The sequence below is a fragment of the Oryzias melastigma genome, linkage group LG23, assembly GCF_002922805.2.
Source record: "Oryzias melastigma strain HK-1 linkage group LG23, ASM292280v2, whole genome shotgun sequence".
In the NCBI taxonomy this organism is placed as follows: domain Eukaryota; kingdom Metazoa; phylum Chordata; class Actinopteri; order Beloniformes; family Adrianichthyidae; genus Oryzias; species Oryzias melastigma.
In genome coordinates, this window is record NC_050534.1 from 17,997,988 (window position 1) to 18,020,657 (window position 22,670).

General features: G+C 38.0%; 1 protein-coding gene across 2 annotated transcripts in view; it reads left to right on the forward strand.

The window, feature by feature from the left end:
• The window catches only part of pawr (PRKC, apoptosis, WT1, regulator), a 93,617-nt gene extending 75,064 nt beyond the window's left edge, over positions 1-18,553 (forward strand). For both annotated transcript variants that reach the window (XM_024292210.2, XM_024292202.2), the window contains exons 5-7: positions 1,609-1,729; positions 8,851-8,955; positions 17,613-18,553. In XM_024292210.2, the coding sequence (XP_024147978.1) occupies positions 1,609-1,729; positions 8,851-8,955; positions 17,613-17,699 (313 nt within the window). In that variant the 3' untranslated portion in view covers positions 17,700-18,553. The remainder of the gene's footprint in view (positions 1-1,608; positions 1,730-8,850; positions 8,956-17,612) is intronic.
• The last annotated feature ends 4,117 nt before the right edge of the window (positions 18,554-22,670 follow it).

Here is a 22,670-nt window from a genome sequence, read left to right on the forward strand (position 1 = left end):
ATATTTATGCTAAAACTGCTTGGTTTTATGCTAACGTTAGCATACAAATTTTTAAATATTTTAAAAAGCTGAACAACTTTATCGATATTTATTCTAAAACTGCTTTGTTTCATTCTAACATTTGCATAAAATTAAATAATTTAAAAAAGCTTAACCACTTAATGGTTGCTTATGCTAAAGTTGCTTTATTTTATGCTAACATTAGCATAGTTTTTAAAATATATTTTAAAAAGCTGAACAACTTTATGGATGTTTATGGTGAAACTGTTGTATTTCATGATAATGTTGGAATTAAAATGTAATTTGTTTAAATAAGCTTAACAACTTTATGGATGTTTTTGCTAAACCTACTTTGTTTTTATGATGACGTTGGCATAAAACAAGTGCTGGACGATGTAATTAACCTAAAGATGCTCAGATTTTCCAGTTAAAAGAAATCTTTTATGAATAAAGTTTAACAAACTAGGTGTAAAAAAATCTATATTTGCCAAAGCTGTCAAGTTAAAATGTAAAATGCTTATATTAGCTAAAAATATTAAACTACATCTTTTTTTAGGTGCATGAGACTAAACTTTGTGCAAAACAACTGAATAGCTGTATAGTTATTTTTATAAAATATGGAATATTTCAATCATAAAGTCAGAGTTTTAATGTTTTGAAATTGAAGATTTGAAAGAAATCCGAGTATTTCATGTGCTGAAAGTGAAGAGAATATCAGAAGAGAATTTTCCTTTTGCATATATTTGGTAAAAAGGAACAAAGTTTAATTCTCTAAGTCCAAAGCTCTGGGAGCTTCCAGACTCCTTAACGTTCTCGGTAAACTCTTCTGAAATGGAAGGCTTCTCATCTGGCAGGTCTGTGAGCGCCGGCGGTACAAATGAGTTATTTGTTCTACGTCTTCCAGCAGCTTTCCTGTCTGTTTCAGCTCCAGAAATGTGCCAGCAGGGTCCTTCAGAAAGCTCAGTCATGCCTGCAGTCTCCTCAGTAATTTGATTCTCAGCGAGGAAGATTTTATAAACCTGTCATAGTCCGCTCATATCAGCGAGTGGGACTCGTGGCATGCCGAGGCAGCAATTTATTTCAAGTTTCCACGCCAGTAATTGTAATCATGAGGTCAAAAGACAAAATAAACAGCATATGCAAACTCCTGAGTTGGAAAGAGTTGAGCTCAAGCTGTGCTCAGAAACCTGTGTCATTTCTTAAGAAGTGACGCACACGTTCCCTCTGTTCCCATTGAAGCTGTACCATTTCAATAGTTCCTTAATCAGAATCCTTTCTGCTCCAAAGTTACAAATCCTCGTTGGCTGCTCCTCTATTAAAGGCATAAAAGGCAGGGGGATGTTAATAATGCATGGCTAATTGAAAGGGCGAATACGCCGAAGATATTCCCACCTGTTCTTTTGATGATGGATGTGTCAGCCCATTGAAGTTTAATAATGTGGCCGTGATTCATACCTTCAAACAGCCTCGGCGTGAACGCAGCGCCGGACACTCTGAATAGACACAATGAAAGACAAGTGTGACTCTTTTGAAAACTTGAATAACTTGAAGTTAAATGAATTTTCAGGCGGTGGGGGAAGAGGGCTGAACTGTGTGTTTTTGTCGCAGCTCTACAGGCTCTGAGGAGGAGGTCGACGGGAACAGCAGGCAGGTGTACGGCCGCCATGGTCGGGAGGGAGGAGCCACGGGACCTGGAAATCTGGAGAGGAGGGTGCACGATCTGGAGATGGTACAATTTGAATGTTTTACACATAAACAAGCAAAGGATGTGTTTTCTCTTTTTGATCACAAGACACTTAGAGATTATGAAGTATTCTTATAGTTTAGTGAATGATATAGGAGTCATCAGTGCAGGGCTGGGTGGTCCGAACTGCTTCCCTACCGCTCCGGCTTCAACTGTAGGGGCGACTTAGGGCAGCTACATGCTAACATATGACCATTGACTATCGATGATGTCATTGAGAGTTAGTAACGCCCCAATTTAAAGACACTATTTTTCTATAACTTTCTCCTTGGAGGGATAAATGCAAGGATAAGGAGAAGCCGTAGGGGTTGGGAAGAATTTGAATTCAGCCCAAGTTTTTCATATATCGGAATAGAGCTGTGAAAGAAAAAGCCTTGAGCAAGGTTGGCAAGATTTGCACCGCTTCTTATTTTGCACCAAGAATCTTCTAACTTTGGGCCAAACTTGAATTCTTCACCTACCCCTACGATTAGCCTTTCAAACGGAGCGTTCTGGAATAATAGTGGCTTCAAATTCGGACAACACTCCGGCTTTAGAATCTGGTATCAACTAGGGGTGTGCCAAAATATCGATATTACGATATATCGCGATATTTAGTACTGCTGACTGATCAAATGGAAAAATGATAAAGATTGGAAAAATAATCTCAAGTGACAGTCTGAGTAAATCAGCCTTCATTTTTGGATGCTCAGCCCTTTTCAAGTGAGGGAAAAGTGAACGAAAAATTAGGTCAATTTTGAGAGAGGCTGTAAAACATTATATTCATCATCCTTTGGTGTGCTGTTCTTGTGGAAGTAGATAGCTGTCGCCACTTGATTTATTTAATTTTTGTTCTGTTACAAAAATTCTGCACTAAGTAGTGTCACTGCTGATCAGTTTACTATTGTTAACGTTAAATTTGACAGATAATTCCAATTCAGTTGTGGTCAATGCTCGTCAAAGACATAGTATTACTGATTTCAGCAATGTTGCACAAAAGTGTCTATAATTTGTTGCACAAAATAAGAAAAGTTGCTTATTATGAGTGTGTTAAAGCTAAAAAAGATAAATGGGGATATATTTCCCAAAAAACACATTCTTCTATATAATGCTAGTTATTAGAGAGGAATTTTACCAATTATCGATATTGTACGCCATGTATCGCGTATCGTATCGTGAGGTACCCAGTGATTCCCAGCCCGAGTATCAACAGTCCTGCCTGAACACCGTATGCTAAAAAAACCCACGTTTAGCACATAGAAATGGATTTCACCTCTAGAAAAGACCTTATCTCTGGAATGAAGCCAATTCAGTCACCCTTTTTCCACAAAATGGGCGCCACCATTTGGAGCCAGGCGACAGTGATTGGTCGGGTTCGAGTCATGTTTCTGGGGCCACTAGTGTCTCCAATCGTGATCGAGTTTGTTCCAAGTCCACAGCCCTTCCACTGAAAGCGGCTCAATCAGAGTGGCACCACATGCTTTCACTGAGGCATCGGATTGGTCAGTTTATAACTTGAATAACTTGATTTAAAAAAAAAAAAAAGCATTAGCAAGAAGATGTATCAGAGCAAGAATAGTTATGCTATCATTATAGTGACAGAGTGATAGCTGTCTAGTCCTCTATAGAACTCTATGGGATTTTGGCTTCTTGGAGCCAGTAGGTCATTCCTATTTGGAATGTGAGGGGGGAGGGGCCAAACTGTCCAGTGCTTATACAGTTGTCTACAGCTTAACGCTGTAATTGTCGCAGACAAAACCTAAATAACACGTTCTCTTAGCTCTTCGACCGTTTACGCCATCAATTCTGTCAACTTTGCACCAGTATGCAACGCATCACTAACGTAAAGTGTTGCAAAGCTGCTTTTTTCCGCCAGAATTAAGTTAATTCCGTTAACGGTTAAAGAATTAGAGTAGTCGAAAGAATATTGAGCTACGTTCAATGTTAGGTCAACGTACAGATGCAATCTAAGGTTTTGTGGCGTGTTTTGAGTGTCAAATGTGACTATCCTGCAGCAGAGCTTTTTTTTTTAAGTTAAAACTTTTTTGGTCACACTTTGGTTTTATGTAAAACACAAACCGAACACAAGTCGTTTCTGTAGCCCAGTGAGATGAAGAAGTCTCCCTCGGAAACAGTAAATCTGTTGTTTTTTTTTAAAGTAAAAATGTATTTTGTTCGTCTAACATGTCAAGAGTTTCTCGTTTGCCAAGACGAATCCTGAAGTTACAGGTACAGATAAGTTTAAAAAAGAACTTACAGTATTTGTGACAGAAAACCAAGTTCTCAGTAAAGTGAAGGGAATGGGGGCGGGGTTTCCTTGTACCGACGGTAAAACCCACAACTTAGAGGTCAATTTTGAATGAACTCCTGCCACCCTGCAGAAACTATGTCTTCAAAAACGAGTTAGATTTTGGCTAAAAATACAACCATGATCAAAAAACCACTGCAAAGACTTTGAAAATAGATCAAAAGAAGATCAAAGTGGGACTTTAAGACTGAATAAAGCTAAAAACAGCTAAAACTATAACGTTTAGGGAATCCTTGTTCTGGCTTATTTCTTTCTACATTAGAATATAATTATCAGCAGAAATATTTCCAGCAAATACAGATTATAAAATTATCTCATTTCCTATGCTGTCCCTGTTACTCACAAAGTGTCACTAAAGTTTTCCTGCTTGTTTCTCCTCAACTGAACAATGAAAAGCTACAATTTGAGAATTTTCTTCGTACAGAAAGATTTTATCGGAGCTTACGTGCACTGAGAGTTTCACCAGATTGTCATGGCCGTTTTAGAGCCTCAATAAAAGGCTTTGTTCAGCTGAATTTTCAATTTAACTCCATTGTTGAGCTGCCAGAGTTCTGATTTTATTCCGTTTGAAAGCTGCAGCTCGGCTCTCGCCTGTGTTTTTCAAAAGATGACCTTTAACAGCGCAGATATTTCTTTTTCTTCTAACCCGCCTCCATCAGACACTCAACCCCTCACTGCTCCCACTGTGGAAACTCAACTCTGAATCAAATGTCACTTTGGTTTCTGTCAGAAAAAAGGGCTTTTTAAAGTAAGAATAAGGATGACCTCTGCGACTTGGGTCCAGTGTGGGGTCAAATGACTAAAAGTGCTTTAGAAGCCAATTTTCACTCACCTTTTTTTTTTACTTTCACTTTAACGATCAGATGTGCAGACAGTTCTGCCCAAGAGGTTTTGGATAAATGTGTTTGGGGGAAGTCTGCAGCCTGATTTAAGACATGCAAAGTGTGGTCTTGTCTCCTCCTCAAAGCTGGATAACCTTCAAATTTTTGGATGCTCTCCGATCAGAAGAGGTCATCAGTTCAAAACAAAAGTCTACTTTGATTGAGAGTTGGAGGTTTTGAGCACAAAAACTTTCAGTGCAAAGATAATGTGTTCTCTGCCAGTTAAACTTTGTGTTTTTACCAGTCACCATCCCAGAAGGTATTTTCTCACAAACTAAACTTTCATCGTAATTCTGAAGACATAGTTTGTTCATCTTGAGATGAAATCGGCTTGTGATCAAAAGAAGTAGCAGTAAGAACCAGCCTGTTTGCCTTTTCAGAATCTTTTTTACCCATTACAAAATAAATAAATTAAGGGAAATCTGGAGAAAGAAATCCCACATTTTTGATTTTATTGCTTTTTTTAAAGACCCACTTGGATGAAAATGGTGTTTTTAGGCCTGAGACCGAATTCTTCCCCTATGGCCCCTCCCTAGCCCTCCCATTGTAGGGGCATTTGAAGGGGTAGAGTTGTCCGAAATAGTTTTAAGCCCTTAGACTGTTTCGTGTTGTGCTGTGCCACGCAGTAAAAAAAATAAATAAATAAAAAAGCTCAGTGGAAGCGAGGCTTAAGCTAGTGGCATGTAAACAGAGAGCTCTCAGCAACAAGAAGGCCCGCCCACAACTCGGAGGCGATTTTCTATTGAACTCCTGCAGCAACTATATCCTAAAAAATGACAAACGTTTTTTGATTTTGACTAAAAACACCAAAATCATAATTAAAAGACAACCGCGAATGGATCAAAAGATTATTTGAATAGGATTTTGAAGAAAAGTTTAGTTTTTTTAATTGGCTTTCGTTGTCATCAGAGGTAAGAACAAAAACACAGGAAGTTATCTTAGATATAGAAACCAAAAAAAGGTTTTCAGAGCCTTTTTCAAAACGTCACTGTGTCACAATATTTTCTTCAATAATATGCCGAATAGCGAACAAAATTACAGATTCATCTTTCAATTGTTCATTAAAAAAGAAAGTTCTAAAAAAAAAAAAAAAGTTGGTTTCAAAGCAATGATGTAAGATTTAGTTTATTTTTAGTATACTAGCTTCCTTAATGTGTTGTTAATCTGACTTCCTGAACTAGAACTTTTCTCCAGTTTTGTTTTTCCTGTACAGTTTTATCGCTCTCAAACAAACTCTACAATTTTGACCTCAATTTCCAAACAATTGAGCCCAAACACGCCTGATTTTGCTCTAAAACTGGATGTCCTGGAGCAATCTATGCCTCCATGTGGAGAACATGCAAGCGAAACGACAAAAAAGGGAGACAAAAAAAAAAAAAAATCAAATTTACGTCTTCTTGTCTCAGTGAGGAACAATGACCACGCGTTTCCACGGTCTGTTTGAGGAGGTGGACGATAAGAACAAAGAGCTGTTTCAAGAAAACACATTTTTTTTCCTTCACAGACTCTCTATGCAGATGTTGTGTTCTACAGCAGCCTAATCGGGCATACGACATGAACACAATCGATTGATCTCTAAAAGCCTTTTGAGTTTTCCTTTACCGATCAAAGAGATCTCATTAAAGTTGACTGTATGTATTAAAGATTGAATAATTATGTCCTGGAGCAGAATCTGACTGCAAGTACAACATTGTTTTTGCAATGATGGAAAAAAAAGGCCCAAAAAACCCTCCGAGGAAAGGACTAGACCCAATAGTGTGCAGTACAAAAAAATAACACACAAAGATTACCAACTCCAAAAACTTTACTTGTTATCGGAATATTTCTTCTTACTTTCTGAGTGTTTTAGCAAAAATTTGCCCCTTGCTACACTAACCAGAATTTAAACACACACAGTACTTGGTGAACTTCAATTTTGCTCATTGTAAACAGCCCATCCCCCCTCGTGTTAAGGGGGGAGGGGCAATTTAAACACACCCAGCACGTTGTGAACTTCAATTTTGCCCATCCCCCCTTGTTTTGAGGGGGGAAGGGCAATTTAAACACACCCAGTACGTTGTGAACTTCAATTTCGCCCATCCCCCCTCGTGTTAAGGGGGGAGGGGCAATTTAAACACACCCAGCACGTTGTGAACTTCAATTTTGCCCATCCCCCCTTGTGTTGAGGGGGGAGGGGCAATTTAAACACACCCAGTACGTTGTGAACTTCAATTTCGCCCATCCCCCCTCGTGTTAAGCGGGGAGGGACAACTGTAGCAGTTATAGCTAGCTTGGGGATTTTTTATCGGAATGTCGTAAAATTTTCTATACTTGATTCCCTGGCTCAGGCTAAGCAAAACCATGTCACATAGGATATGACTGTATCAGGAAAGTGGGCGTGAGACACAAAAAACGTCTGAAAATTCTGCTGATTCAGCTAAAAAATTACAAAGACTTTGACCCTTGCTATATGCTTGAAAACTCGCCAAAATGTAAACACTCCTAGTACATGGTGAGCTTGAGTTTTGGGCATTGTGAACAGCCCCTCCCCTAAATTATGACATCATAAAAATGCCATAAAAATAACGAATGGAGCAAAAAACTGTGCATTGCTACTGTTGCGTTCTTATCTAATTCGCACATTTTATAAGAATGTCGTAAAAACTTCTATACATGATTCTCTGGCTCTAGCTGAACAAGGTGGCGTCTGATTTGGTTTTTAGCTTCTATTTTTTAGAAACTCAAATTTTTACACAGTATGAAAATTCAATAACATCAAGTTAATGGTTTGTAAAAGTTGTTTCTGAAAATTCATTAAAGGCTAAATTACAGTGTTGTTTTAACAGAATGAGATTTTAGCGCAGAGACAACTCAATTCAGACTCAGATTATCCTTCAGGGGGAAAAATGATTAATCATATGGATATACTTTTTAATTAAGTCATGACCCATTGTGTATTCTTCATTAACGCAGAGGAGTATTCTCTTTGCTTAGTTTCTTAACGAAAATCCTTAAAAGTCACCTACACAAATTTTCACTAATCACCAACTACTGTATATTTTGTTGAATTTTCGTGAATATTCATAGCCTGTTTAATCTTTCTTTATACATGTGTGTGGAATCCATTAAAATCAAATCAATTTCAACTCAACTTTAAAAAAGGAAGCTAAAAACTTCTGCCAAGATAAGGCAGAGAAATAGAATAAATTAATACAACCTTCACAAAAAAAATCTTCTTCTGTTAACTCTGACTCTTTTGAACAAAAAACTTTCTAAATACATTTTGTTTTTTTTTTTGTTAACTTTTCTAGCTTGTGGGTTTTGATTAATCACGCAGAGCAGCTTAAGACGTGTTACAAAAGTAAGACTATCGTAGACGTGTTTCAAGACCATTGGGTGTATATAAGAACCCAAGTAAATGTGATGTCACTAATAGAAAAATGTTCACTTCTGGCTATAACAAAGTTGATTCAGTCGCCATTTTTTTTATAACAACATTTCTATGGCAGCCACTCTGGCTAATCAGGCATAAGCTTGTTGGAAGTCCACACCCCTACCACTTAAAAATTGTCAATCGAACGCTGGACATGGGGGCAGCAGGCACTACCTGCTTTTATTGAGGCACCTGATTGGCCAATTTATAACTCAGACGAGGTATTTACAAGTTGAACAGCAGAGGTCCTAGATTCAAACCCTGAGGAACTCCTTGGTGATTGTCTCTGATGTTAGAATGGAAATAACATACCTACAATTCCATGAACTGAACCTGATAACCACGCTCATCATCATCATCATCATCAGGCCTGTGTGTTGATCAGATAATAATCGTACGTTCTACCGGTCTTTTGCGTAAACACAGACGTCATTTTTAGTTTTATGGTTTAAAACTTTTGTACTTTAAGTTTAAAAGGCCCAACAGCATTTAATTTATCAGCATTGTTTGTGTTTCTGTGTTTCAGGAGCTGGATTTCGCCTTCAAAGAGAACACCAAGCTGCTGAAGGTCATCGAGGATAAAGATGATCTCATCGGCAAACTAAAAGAAGAAATTGACTTGCTGAACCGGGTGAGTGTTTCTATTAGTCTCCATCAGCCTTTAAATAGACTATAAAAACCTATTGACATGGAATTCTAAGGTCAGAACATTTATTTAAAGCCCTGAATTAATGAAATACATGTGCTAGGGTAAAAAAAAAAGAACTACAGAAGAAGAAATTTAGCCTTGTTTGGATTTTTAAAACAATATTTATTCAATTTTAACTTTATTCATTAACATATCAGCTAATTGAATAATTAGCAACCTTGGCTTCAGTGTCCCTGAAATTAGCTGTAGCCATTTAATAGCTAGCATTAGCAATTAGTACTCACAATCCAAACCAAAAATATGACAAGTTAAACATTGATTTATTGACGCAAGACAAATTAAGATCATTTTTATTTAAACTGTGACTTTAAAAAAGAGGAAATTAAAGAGTTTACAGGAAATAAATGACTTTATTAGCAACCACACAATTAAGTATTAAGTCATAATAATCATTTAACTGGATTTCAGCAGCATTTTTCTGTAATAATGACCCTTTAGATACTAATCACTAATTAATTTTGGTCATTGGTAAAATGTTAGTCTATCAAGTTCAGTTTGGAAAGAAGCCTGGTTGTTCGGAGAGTTTAGAAAAGTTCACCTGGTTTTGTAAAAAGAGCTAAAACATTGAAGTCTGTCTTTATTTCTGTTTTTTTTTCCTTTTGCTTGTTAGGAAAAAACAGAAATCCAGATGTTTAGATGCTAGCTTTTAAAACAAATCTAGAAATGGGAAGATAAAGTTTCATGAAACACAGAGGATTTCATTCCTCCTTTCATACTGTATCTAACTCACAATTACGAGTTTAATCTACTTAAAAGTTCAATCCTTTTATTGGGCCACACCATTCTGTTTATAGTTATCATGGGGGGAGGGGGGGGGTGTATTGTCAGAAGTCTGGCGATACAATATGTATCAACACACGTCTCACGATACGATACGTATCACGATATACCCCGACATTGTACCAGAACAATTTTTCGCCCTTTTTTCTTTTTTTTGTATGACTTAGAAAAAAATCATACAAAAATGAATTCCTCTTTCATTGGTCTAAAATGGTAAAGTTAATTTTATTAAACTAGAAAAAACTACGCACTGTAACTGTATACTGATACTAGCAACAACGTGGAAAAGAGTTCCTGTTCGGTGTCCATCCCAAGTCGAAACTAAGCAGTTCATGTCTCATTACAACAAAAACCGCGAGCCTGACTGAACTTTTAACACAAACTGGTTAAAGTGTTCCAGTTGCAGTGTGGAGCTGCTCAAAAACGCTCAGTGTATTGTGCTGCTAACTAGCAGTCGGGGTTTAAGTGGAAAACAAAAGTAAGACACTGAAGGACGCTTATAAATAATAATTAAATATCATCATGTCAGCATTTATAATCGATACAGGTATCATCAAACGAAATATCACGATATATATCGGAATGGGTTTCCCCCTATATTCCTAGTTATCATACTTACTCAGGATTTTCTGGATCTTTAGTTTTACATCATAAATAATTAAAATAACTAGTTAAAAACTATCTTGTCAGTATTTTAAATCAATGCAAGTATCACCAATTGAAAAATTGTGATATATCGCCAAATTGATATTTCCTTACACCCCTAGTTATCATACTTAATCAGGATTTTCTGTATCTTCGATTTGACATATTTATAAGCCTTTATAATACCTAATAAAAACATTAGATGTAGCCCTAGAATTAATTATATTGTGTTTTTGATTTATGTTCTGTACAGTAATGATGCTATTGGTAATATGTGTTTTAGTGGTTTTTAAAAACAATATTTTAAAGGCAAGAAAATAACAAAAAATCGCTCTTTTTCTTCTTTGCTCTTCAGGGGATTTAAAAAACCTTTAAAGCTTCTGAATTCAACCTTAAGAGTTTTGTAAGTCTGTAATTAAAACATTCATGGTGAAGTTTATTCTCACCTTCACTGTGTTATTTCACATTCAACAAAGTACAGGCACGGGCGAAGCACAATGATCAGGAAATTACCAGCTTGCCAACTCCACCCAATCAGTGTGGTATTGTTCGGTAACTCTGCTGGAAGACCAAGGTTACAATCAGACACTATTATGAACCCAGACGCTTTTTTTTCATCTGGATCTGGCTTTAAGGAGAAGTTTTCTGACTAAAACAGGTAGATTTTTACTCCTCAATTAATCCTCAATCAGGCAAATATTTGATCTGTCAAAGGCTGGTTTGTTTCCACACACAACTGCAAAGGTTACGCTCGAGTGACTTTCTTTTTCACATGTCGGCATGAAATAATGAGTTGTTATGGCTGGACTTTGAGGCCAGAAGGGATGTGTGCACACTTGTAGGGGGTTCCCCCTTAGTGCAGATCATTGGTGGGGAGTTGATTAAAAATCTTTTCTTCTTCCAGCAAAGGTCATGGCCGCTCTCTCTACAGCCAAGACTTCATTTCTGTCACGCTTTCTGAGGAGGAAAAAAAAATGTGTATGCATGGCAGGAAATTCAGTCTAAATCTGATTTCACTTTATAAATTTAGTGGTTAAAAATTCAACACTTGAGATTAAATTTCAGAGCAGACTCATTTTATTTCAAGTCAGGCGCACACAAGCAACACTTTGATTCTGAAGTTGGTGGGATATGACGGCGGAGGGAGAATACCGAAACTGTTGGAGCACATATTTTAATATCTGAACATGCGGAAACTAAAATGAAATCAAACTGAAGCTTGGAGATGGGTTTTTTTAGAGAGATTTTAACTTCTCCAATTCATTCTTACTCCCAACTCGTCATGTGGCTGTTTGGTTCAGGTCTCCTCCGCACCACTTTTTGACATTTTGGGTGTCCGCAACTCTTCGTTTTTTGATGTTCTGGCTGTTCCAAAGAAACCAGAGGTCCTCAACATTCGTGCCACGGATCGGTACTGGTCCGAGGGTTGCTTGGTACCAGAAAAGCCACAGAAAGAGAAAAAAAATGCATTCACTGATCAGGGGACCAGACCAGTACTCTAATGCTTCATTTCCACTGATTTGGTCCAGACTGGACCAGGTCGTGCGGTACTTCTAAGCGTTTCCATTACAAAATGGTTTAGCTCAGGGGTTGGCAAGCTTTAACATTTTTAACATTAACATTTTTCTACTGATCAAAACCTAGAAGGAGGCGTGTCTTTAGCGTTTACCTTTAGTAGAGGCCAAAATAGCGCAAAATCTATCTTGGTACTTAATTACTAGGTGAACTCCAAATTAGCATAAAATTTCTCAATAAATTAATCAACCAAAAATGTTAGCATCTTCCTAAAGGAAAAGCTAAACTCTAAATTAGCATTAAAACTCCAGTAGATGACAAATTAGCCAAAAATGTTAGCATATATTGCTAAAATATTAGCTACACTCCAAATTAGCATAAAAATTAATCAGAGGCCAAATTACCCAAAAAAGCTAGCTTGTTTTTTATTTCCTAGCTGAACTCCAAAATAGCCTCAAATTCCTCAGTAAATTAAATAAGTTAAAAATGTTAGCATGTTGCAAAAATGGAAGCTAAATTCTAACTTATCCCAGAAAAACGTCAGTAGATAACAAATTAGCAGAAAACATCATGATTTTTTTCTAAAACATTAGCTAAACTCCAAATTAGCCTATAGCCAGTGGACAAAAAACTAGCAAAAAACGTTAGCATGTTGCTAAAATAGAGGCTAAACTCTAAATTTTTTGAAAATTAAAATTATTTTATCTTTCTTCAGCCAGAGAGCCACCATGGAGAGATAAAAGAACCACATGTGGCTCTGGAGCCACAGGTTGCTGACCTCTGGTTTAGCAGGACTTACTGGTACCATTTCTGTTCCCCCGTTGGTCGTAGGTCCATAGAAAAATGGAATGGACCCATTAGGGCGGAGCTTCTGATTGGCAGAAAGCTTTTATGACAACAGCAAGCGTTGAAAGTTTTCTCCTCTTTTTGGCTGGATTCTTCTTCACCTCCACAATCTTCTACCACAGAATAATAAATTATTTACCTACAGAACTCCCCCTTATTTGTTGAGTCATCGGCCTACACTCCCCATTCACTTCGATGGTCCATGGAAACGCTCACTTGAACTGCCCGGACCATTCTAAACCAGCCAAGAGAGGACTGGACCGTATCACTCAGTGGAAAAAGAGACACAATCCTAACCTGGAACTGGTTCTGTATCTGGGACCACATCCCAAGGATGACCCGTAGTTTAATGGGACCATCCAGCGTGTCAAAAAAACCAACAGCGAGAAAGTCGAAATACAACCAGTTGGGGACACCCAAAATGTCAAAAAGTGACCCAAACCGAACGTCAATATGTGACAAGTTGGGAGTGAGAATGTGTAGAAGTCTCATCTGACCTGAATAGCCTTGTCCTTAAGGGTGGATATGTGATGTCTGCAGACAAATACCTGGCAAACCTTTACAAGACGCTCCAGTGACCCGCACAAAATATCAAGCTTAGTGAGTCAGTAGAGCAAGCATGTCCAAAGTCCGGCCCGTGGGCCAAATGTAGGCTCCTGTCACAAAATCAGCAACAAACGGACCCCAGCGTTTTCTAAAAACTGTGAGCACAATTTCTTGATTTTGATTGGCTAAACTACACTTTAATCCTCCTGCGTCTCTAATCAGCTGCCTCGGTTGGCGCCAGCAGCTGACCCAGAACTGGAGCCGACCACAGGAATCTGAGTGTTCAGTAAAACAAAGCATTGTGAGGGCCCGGAGCGGGTGCTGACGGGATGTGATTTCTGACCAGAGCTCTGAATGTCAAAGTGAAGAAATTCAATGAGGCGCCGTCACGTGTTCTTTTATTAGTACTTCTTCTGTGGTTTTAACGCAGTTCATTCCTGAAACATCTGTGAAAATTTTACGTCAAAGACCACAACTTTTCTCCCTTTTTTTTAATATATTCACATATGACCAATTTTCTTTTTTATTCATATTTATTTTTTATAAAGTTTTCAGAAAACATTAAATTATGTTACATTTTACAAGATAACATTTTACAAATGTAATATGAAGAGAAGAAGATCCTTGTATAAGTAATTTGTCCATGCAAGGTGTACATGTTAACGTAGGTACTTCAGAGAAAATAAAGTAAAATAAATAAACAAGAAATATGCAAGAACACTACAGCTTAGAACAGAGGTGTGAGTCTTTATAAATCTCTATTTACAATCCCTTTTGTATTTATAGTCCATGCATTCAATGTCACAGCAGTCCTACACAAAGTCAGATCTCGATTGTCTAATGTATTGTAGCCACTGAGTTAAATTTATCAACTTCCAACCAGAGTAAAGATGTCAGTTTCTCCATTTTATAGAGGGTAAACATCACCTCAACCCATTCTTCTGTTTTAGGCACTAGCCACGTATGACCAATTTTCATCCGTTTTAATGCACAAATTGTGAAATTGTACATTGAGGCAGTTTGACACGTCACTGCCTTTAGATGCAGCCATTCTTACGACCTTCCATGGGCCCAAAAAACCCAAAAACCCATAAGGTTGTGGCCCAATTTGCATGAATTAGCACATTTAAGTCTTACTTTAAAGTTCAAGATTGTTGACTTAAATATATACAGGGAAACCTTCTGCGGTTGATCAGTTTGGAACTTTTCTCCACACCACTGTTGTATCAGTTGATCTGATCATCTACTCATCTATTTTAAAAGTGTTCCCAGTGGTCTTTGAATTATGATTATGACCTTTTTAGTCACAATCTAAAAACCTTTCATTTCCCATCATCCCTTAATTTGCACATTACACCACTAGCTTACAGCCCCTCACAACCCCAACCTAACATTAGTGGTGCAACAAAAATGTGAGTAAAACTGGAACCGTACAATTTAGATCCAGATTCCTGCTCAGATAAGGAAACCAAAGACGTTCATGAATCTATTTGTCTGCATTCAGATGCACTAGAATGAAGTGGATCAGTGAGATTTTGGCCTGCCAATTGTAGCACCTACATCATCTACAGGCTTTTTTCCAACTGTGTTTTTTGTCTGCCCCAGATTTACCATGATTTGAATAAAGAAATACTCAGAAATTGTCATTTTGTCCTCCATCGTGAAAACTGTCACAAAAACACTAGAAATACAATTTTCATTGGAGTAGGTCTTTAGTGCAAATGTTACTGAAATGATATTCAGACTGAATAAACTCTATCTGCTCCCCTGTTGAGTTCAATCATATCTGGACGGATCAAACTCTGGCAGAAGACGAGTGGATGTTGCCGGGTTATTATCTGGACACTTTTGTTATGGTGGACACTACACAACCCATCTGCAAACACAAAGAGCGCAATATTGCAGGAGGACTCACTCTGATAGCATCACGAGGACGGGCGGCTGGTCATAAGAGAACGCTTTATAGAAGTCCTCGACGAGAGGAGGAAGCCTGATGTCAAACACCAGATAACAGCAGATCCAGCCCCTGCAGAAGGGGATCGAACTCTCGCTCACGGCAGATGTTTGGGAAAAGAGATAAAACAAAACAAAGTGGGAGAAAATAAAAAAAAAATGTTTTTGTTTGAGTGTAAATCTGGCAGTTTTGCTACTAATGACAAACCCAACTTTTGATGACTTTTAGGATGTTTTTGTCTCCGGAAGCTGCTGTTATCTGATTTTAGGGTTAGAAATGACACCAATGGAGGAAGTGAGTTTTTGAAATAAAAGAAAAAATCTGGTTTCCTGCGGGAAAGCTCAAAAATGGGCGGGGTAAAGTGGTGCCTTGATGGTCATTGCATTTGGCCAGAAAAATCTCCTTAACATTTTAACAATAAGTCAGGCTTTTATTAGATTTTTGCTTTTTTCTCTCACTTTGTTCGACATCATATTTTATTTTTTGCTACATTTTGTTGATTTTGCTTCTTGGTTGCAAATGTGAACATCTTTAAAAATAACATATAATTAAAGAAAAAATAATTAAATAATTGAACAAACTTTAAGAAAACCAGAAAAACTGAAGCCTTCCGACCATGTTGACAGAATTGGCTCCGCCCTGCAAAAAATGGAGATACTGCTTGACCTAACCGTGTCCCTAAACAGCTCAGTAACACCTCATTTACTTTGTTTCATAAAGTTATTATTGAAAATGAAGCAGAACTCAGATGAAAGTCAAGTGTCCGATTATTTTCTTTTGTCCTTTCAATTTAAATGATGCTTCATATTACATCATGACCTCCTCGCCGTGACTTTTTGAGTTCCTCGAAGTGCCGTTCGGCTCATTCCCAACACAATCATGACCGGTGACAGAGAACAGAGAAAAAAAAAGAGAGGAGTGAGTTTGATGAGGCGACTCTGGGCCGACTCGGAGCATCTCTCATTTAAAGCTAATTGATGCTGGTAATGTTTCATTTGTCGCTATCAAGGCAGCCTGACAGGAAGAGGGAAGCTGCTAGAAAGGTAGTAATCCCAGTTTGGACTCTCAAGACCATCTCTGCCCCCCATAAAGCAGCAGAGATTTTTATTCATGTTTGAAATAAAAATGTCTCACTATTGAGGCTAGGTTACAGTCCTTACAATGAACATATAAGGTCAAATGATATATGGTTTGTTCTGAGCTGATTTCAGGGTGCAGGTGGCCACCTGTCAAAAAAAAAAAGCCCCACCTACTGCTGTTTTGGACTAACCTGGTCATAAATCTAGGTCCTAAAGCTCATGTTTTATTTTACGTGCTGGCTGTACATGGGGGGTCCCCAACCCTTGGGATGTTGGATCGGACGCGTAATCATTGCGAGGTTAAGGTTAGGGTACCGGACCAGTACAAGACGGGGAATCATTACCAGGTTAAGGTTAGGGTACCCGGACCAGTACAAGACGGGGAATCATTACCAGGTTAAGGTTGGGGTACCCGGACTAGTACAAGACGGGGAATCATTACCAGGTTAAGGTTAGGGTACCGGACCAGTAAAAGACACGGAATCATTACTAGGTTAAGGTTGGGGTACCGGACCAGTACCGAATGTTGAATCATTACCCGGTTAAGGTTGAGGTAATGGACCAAAACCAGACGTGGAATCGTTGCTTGACAAAGGTTGGGGTACTGGACCAGTACAAGACGCAGACTCATTATCAGGATATGGTTGAGGTACAGGTCTAAAACTGGACATGAAATCGTTATCAGGTTAAGGTTGGGTTACAGAACCAGTACCGGACACAGAATCGCTACCAGGTTAAGGTAAGGGTAACGGTACCATCTCGGGCAGTGTCCCAAGGGTTTGAGACCCCTGATTAGCGTATGTTGGGAGTAACAAGACTACTATTGATCATCTGATCAGCTGACCTGCCTCTAACAGGAAGTCAACGGCTGTATCCGAATTCACTCACTGCTTCCTGGTTAGTGTGCTGCATAGGGTCCGAATCTACAATTCCAAAAGCCATGGAAATTTCCCAGAAGTCTCTTCGGAAAAAACAGTTTGCGTTGATGCTCACTAGTTTGTCAAATATGGACCACAATGCATTGCCCTTTTTTTAAATGATTTCATATTTGGCCTCATCCAAAAACATAAAATTTTACTATGGTCTGAAATTAAAACCCAGGACACTGAATAGTCCTGTGAGTCTTTTGGGGGATTAGGGAATTTGGACACAAATCTGACCATCTATTGCCTAAATTATGAACCTCTATGCCCCTCCCCTCTATCTCCCCACAGGACCTGGATGACATTGAAGACGAGAACGAGCAGCTCAAGCAGGAGAACAAGACTCTCCTGAAAGTGGTGGGCCAGCTGACGAGGTAGAAGTTCTCCGCCCGGCCTTCCTGGAGGGGGGGTCATCCAGCCCTGCAGCAAGGTCTCTTAGCTGTATGAATGTCCGTCAGAGGGCGGGGCTGAAGTTCTTCAGAGGCCCTAAACAAAATAGTCTTTTGAGAGTTGTGGTGGAGGATGTCTGTCACCTTATGCATATTTAATGTAAATGTACTGTACATAGAAACATTTAGGTTGTTTGATTTTTGAGGTCTTAAAGAAGAAAGAATGTATGTGCTGCAAAAAACCAGCACTGGGAAGCTTGTTCCGAGTCTGAACCAGACATTTCCACTATCCAGCGTTGCAATGTCCAGAAACACTTGGATCAAACACCGTCACTGCTACAGTACCAGCAGCCAAAGTGGGCGCCTTGCAATGTTTGTAAGACTTTTGTACATTCTTTAAAAAAAAAAAGAAAAAAATTGAAGCCTGGAGCTTTATTAATGAACACTTAGACATTTATGCTTTTTTTTGGTACATTTCCATTTGACAGCAGCACGTAGAAGTCTAAATAAAGGAAGTTTTAAATACAAACAAGAGGTTAAGGGAAGGTCATTGCTTGATGAAGTGCTCCAGAGATGTTGATGCATCTGAACTGTGTTTTTTTTTGTCTTGTGTTCTAACCAAACAAACCAAAAGAACATATTTGGAACTGTTGTGTTTACTCAAGGGAACGGGCTCCTTTACCGCGCCGGATAATCTTTAGTCAGTCGGTTTTCCAGCATGGGGGGAGTAAAGATCAGCCCCTCGCAGACAGACATCACAGACCTATCTCTTTCCATTACATTATGCATGTACAGAAGATTAAGTCATTTAATAAAAGTTTGATTATCTCTCTCCTCAGTCGACGCGCTTGTGTTCATTAAGACTAATTTGATGTGATGATACCGTGCCACTGAGTCTGTAATGCAATGTGACGGTGGTGAGGGCTTTAGTTCCTCCTCTCGACTCACACACACACACTGATGATGATTCAACACGTCAATCACCCACCTGACTGCAGCTGGGACACAAAGCCTCCATCCACGACTTATTATGCCACGAAACGCATTAATTCTTCACCTTGCGACGGCGCGAGGAGGCAAGAATCTATATCGGGCTAATGTTCACTAAATTTTCAGATAATGGCCTCCTTCAGCCGACGGAGAAGTGCTGGAGGCTCTCCTCGTAATCCGTATTAGCATTTTTATGGGAACTTGCAGGGTTTGTCATTTCAAATACCCTCTGCGGGCGGGCGCACGCCATCCATATCTGCCTTTCGGTTTGTCACCAGACCGCACAACAACTTCACCACGTCTTCAGCCGCAGTCGGTCACAGCTTTCGGTGAACCATTTGTCAGCAGGCGTCTCTGGGAACGTTGAGATGTGGCTGTGAAACCCGAGCAGACATCAGGAGGATGTTCTCTTCAAATGTGAGGAGGGCGCTGAAGTCACGGCGGCGTCCCGTCTCTGACCGAGGTCGGCCGCGGCCGGCATGTTGGTGTCAGCCTGAGGAAATGTCATGTTTGGTGTCCTTTATCCAAGTCAAAAGCTGGTGTGACCTCTGATTCGAAAAGATTTTTCTGTTGTACAATCAAACTTCAAAATAAAAGCATTTCAGTGATTGTTGGATAAAAATAAAAGCATCCTTTAAACCGAGGTCCCCAAACTACGGCCCGCGGGCCGGATCCGGCCCTCCTCACATTTGACCTGGCCCCCCAAACTGTTTTGGCTAAATTAGACATTTTTTCATTTTTTTCAGCTAATTCTGAGTTTAGCTAATATTTTAGCTTTATGCTTGCTATTTTGGATAAATTGGACATTTTTCAGTTTTTTAGGCTAATTTGACATTTAGCTAATTTAGCTACATGTTAGCTGTTTTGGCTAATTTAGGCTTTTTTCAGGGTTTTTCTTGGCTAATTTGAAGTTTAGCTAACATTTTAGCTTTATGCTAGCTCTTTTGGCTTAATTTGACTTTTTCCCGTTTTTTAAGGCTAATTTTGACTTTATCTAATATTTGAGCTTTATACTACCTGTTTTGGCTTAATTTGACATTTTTTATTCTAATTTGATGTTTAGCTATTTCAGCTATGTTAGCTGTTTTTGTTAATTTAGGCTTTTTTCATTTTTTGTGGCTAATTTTGACTTTAGCTAATATTTTAGCTTTATGCTAGCTATTTTGGCTTAATTTGACTTTTTTCCTGTTTTTAAGGCTAATTTTGACTTTAGCTAATATTTGAGCTTTATACTGTTTTGGCTTAATTTGACATTTTTTAGGCTAATTTGACATTTAGCTATTTCAGCTGCTTGTTAGCTGTTTTGGCTAATTTAGGCTTTTTTCAGGGTTTTTCTTGGCTAATTTGGAGTTTAGCAAATATTTTAGCTTTATGCTAGCTGTTTTTGCTAATTTAGTAATTTTTCAAGTTTTTTGGCTATTTTGAAGTTTAGCTAATATTTAAGCTACATGCTAGCTGTTTTGGCTAATTTAGAATTTTTTTGAGTTTCTCGGCTAATTTAGCCCTTCGCTAATATTTTAGCTAGCTATCGGCTTCGGTGTTTTCAACTATCAACTTCCGTGTTTTCAGCTATCAACTTAATCGTTTTCAATTATCAACTTTGTCGTTTTCAGCTTCAACTACAGCGTTTTTTTAGCTATCAATTTAAGCATCTTCAGCTATTAATCTATCATAGGTAAAGCTATATATCTAGTTTTTTAAAAATGTTTTAGTATTATTTTTTCTGTGAAGATTACAAAAATGAATTATTTAAAATTTGGCTATGTGTGGCTTTCTGGAAAACCATAAATCTTTATGTTTCGGCAGTGACTATTACTCTTTTTCTGTTAGCCTACAAACCAACCTCGGCCATCAGAGAATAAAACAGTTATGTGGGCCTCACATGAAAAAGTTTTGGGACTCCTGCTTTAAAGTCCAACTCCAACCATCTTTTGGTCTATTTTAAAAACGTTCCAGTGGTCTTTTAGTTGTGATAAAACCTTTTCTAGGACATCTAGAAGTTCTGTGGGTGGAGCCATTGCTGTGGATCTGAAGATGCTAACTTCTCCAGAACATCCATGAGCTTCTCGAGGTCATTGAAGTTCATCCAGGTGCTGCAGAAGTGATTAATCCAAACGCCTGAGCGATAAAAACATTTCAAAGAGCTGAAAACGACAGTCGTGTGGCTGCACGCGTCATTACAAGCCCTCTGTTGTGAACACACTTCCTGTGAGGAGACATGTCCTCGTCCTCAAAGCACATTAGATCCTGGGGGGCCGATAGCCGGGACACAGATGAGAAGCAGCTCTTATCTTGTTCTTGAAGAAATCCGGTCACATTTCATTATCAATTGGTTTCATGCTCTTGCTTCTCCGGCCAATCTGCTCCATCTCCAGGGTCCCCGATGCACGGAAGCGCTCGTCCACGGCGGGGACGGCGGGGGTCAGGGTGCCAGCCCGAGTGAGAACAGATGGATGGAACGATACCGGACTCACACATATATATACATTTTCGCAATTTCCTCTGCACACCTTTATCACAGCAGCTCATTTTCTCAACCAGCAGCCTGAGAATAACTTGTGCCCAGCCGCGCACTTTTCATCCCTCATTATCTCCAAACTAAATGATGCAGCAGCTCCATAGACTCTGTTCTGACTGAGCAATGCTTGCTCAAACCTCCAGTCTGGATCTTTTTGTGCTCATCTGTGATTCTTTTCATAAAAAAGACGCACATCTGCCTGGAAAATGGGATTATTAGGACTTTCTGACGCTTTTCCCTGAAGACTCGGACCTCATGTGGAGCAGCTTTTAGTGGGAACACTGTAAAAGTCATGGGGTACGAATGGTTTACAAAGAAGAATCAACTAATAGCATCTAAATGAATGACATTAAAAAAAACTCTTTATTGCTTAAATATATGTATTCGGATTTTTTCAACATAAATACAAAGAAAACACTAATGCAATTACACACAGTGTATGTGTGTTATATTAACATAATATGTATACAAAATATTCAAACTGCCATATATATATATATATACACACACACTGGCAGAAACATAAAAAAACATATTTAAATCAGTTCAGAAAATCCCTGTATAGCATTAAATACACTCATTCAAAAAGAAAAAAATTATTTAAAATGAATAACAGCCGGATATATGAATAAATACATAAATTTATGAATACATATAAGACATTATATTTGTAGGTGAAAAAAAATAATACTTTTGATGTGTTTTGGCCAAAATAAAAAAAATAAAAAGCAAATTATTTCACTTGTTACCAGACAAGAAAATAACCATGCATTTATATAATCAAAGCGGATTTTAACTTTTTTCAGAAATGCTTTTCAAAAATTACAATAAAAGTGTAAAAAAAGACGTTTCCACATCTGTTTGATTCAACAAAAGTGGTGAATAGTATTGGTATAAATAAAAATACACCAAACAGTCACCTCAGGATGTTTTGTGTGTTTTTAATAGTTGTTGCAGCACAAAAAATTAAAATCAGAGCATTTTTAAAAATGAAAGTTGCAATATTTTTCATTCATTTCTATAAAAATTGCAGGAAAATAACAAACATTAAAGGAGTTGTTTTTTTCTCAGTTTACTGAAATCCATTTTTTTTTTATGATAAACAGAATAATATTTTATTTAAGATATTTTTAAAAAAAAACATCTGAAAAGGAAGTCAGAAGAAGAAAAATCATTATAAATTCTCACCAAATCAAATGTATTCCTACAGTTTCAAATAACAATTACACATATATGTAAATTTACACATGGAAACATTTGACACACATTTGTATAAACACTTGTTTGGTTTCATTCAAATCCAAAACCTAAGTGAGTTTCTTGCAATATTTACAAATATATCAACACTATTTGCTTTATATATATGTGAATATTTATCAAAAATCATATATATATATTTTTTTTGCTAAATTCCTTCAAGTATGGAGGTTATTTTAAATATAATCTTTGAGT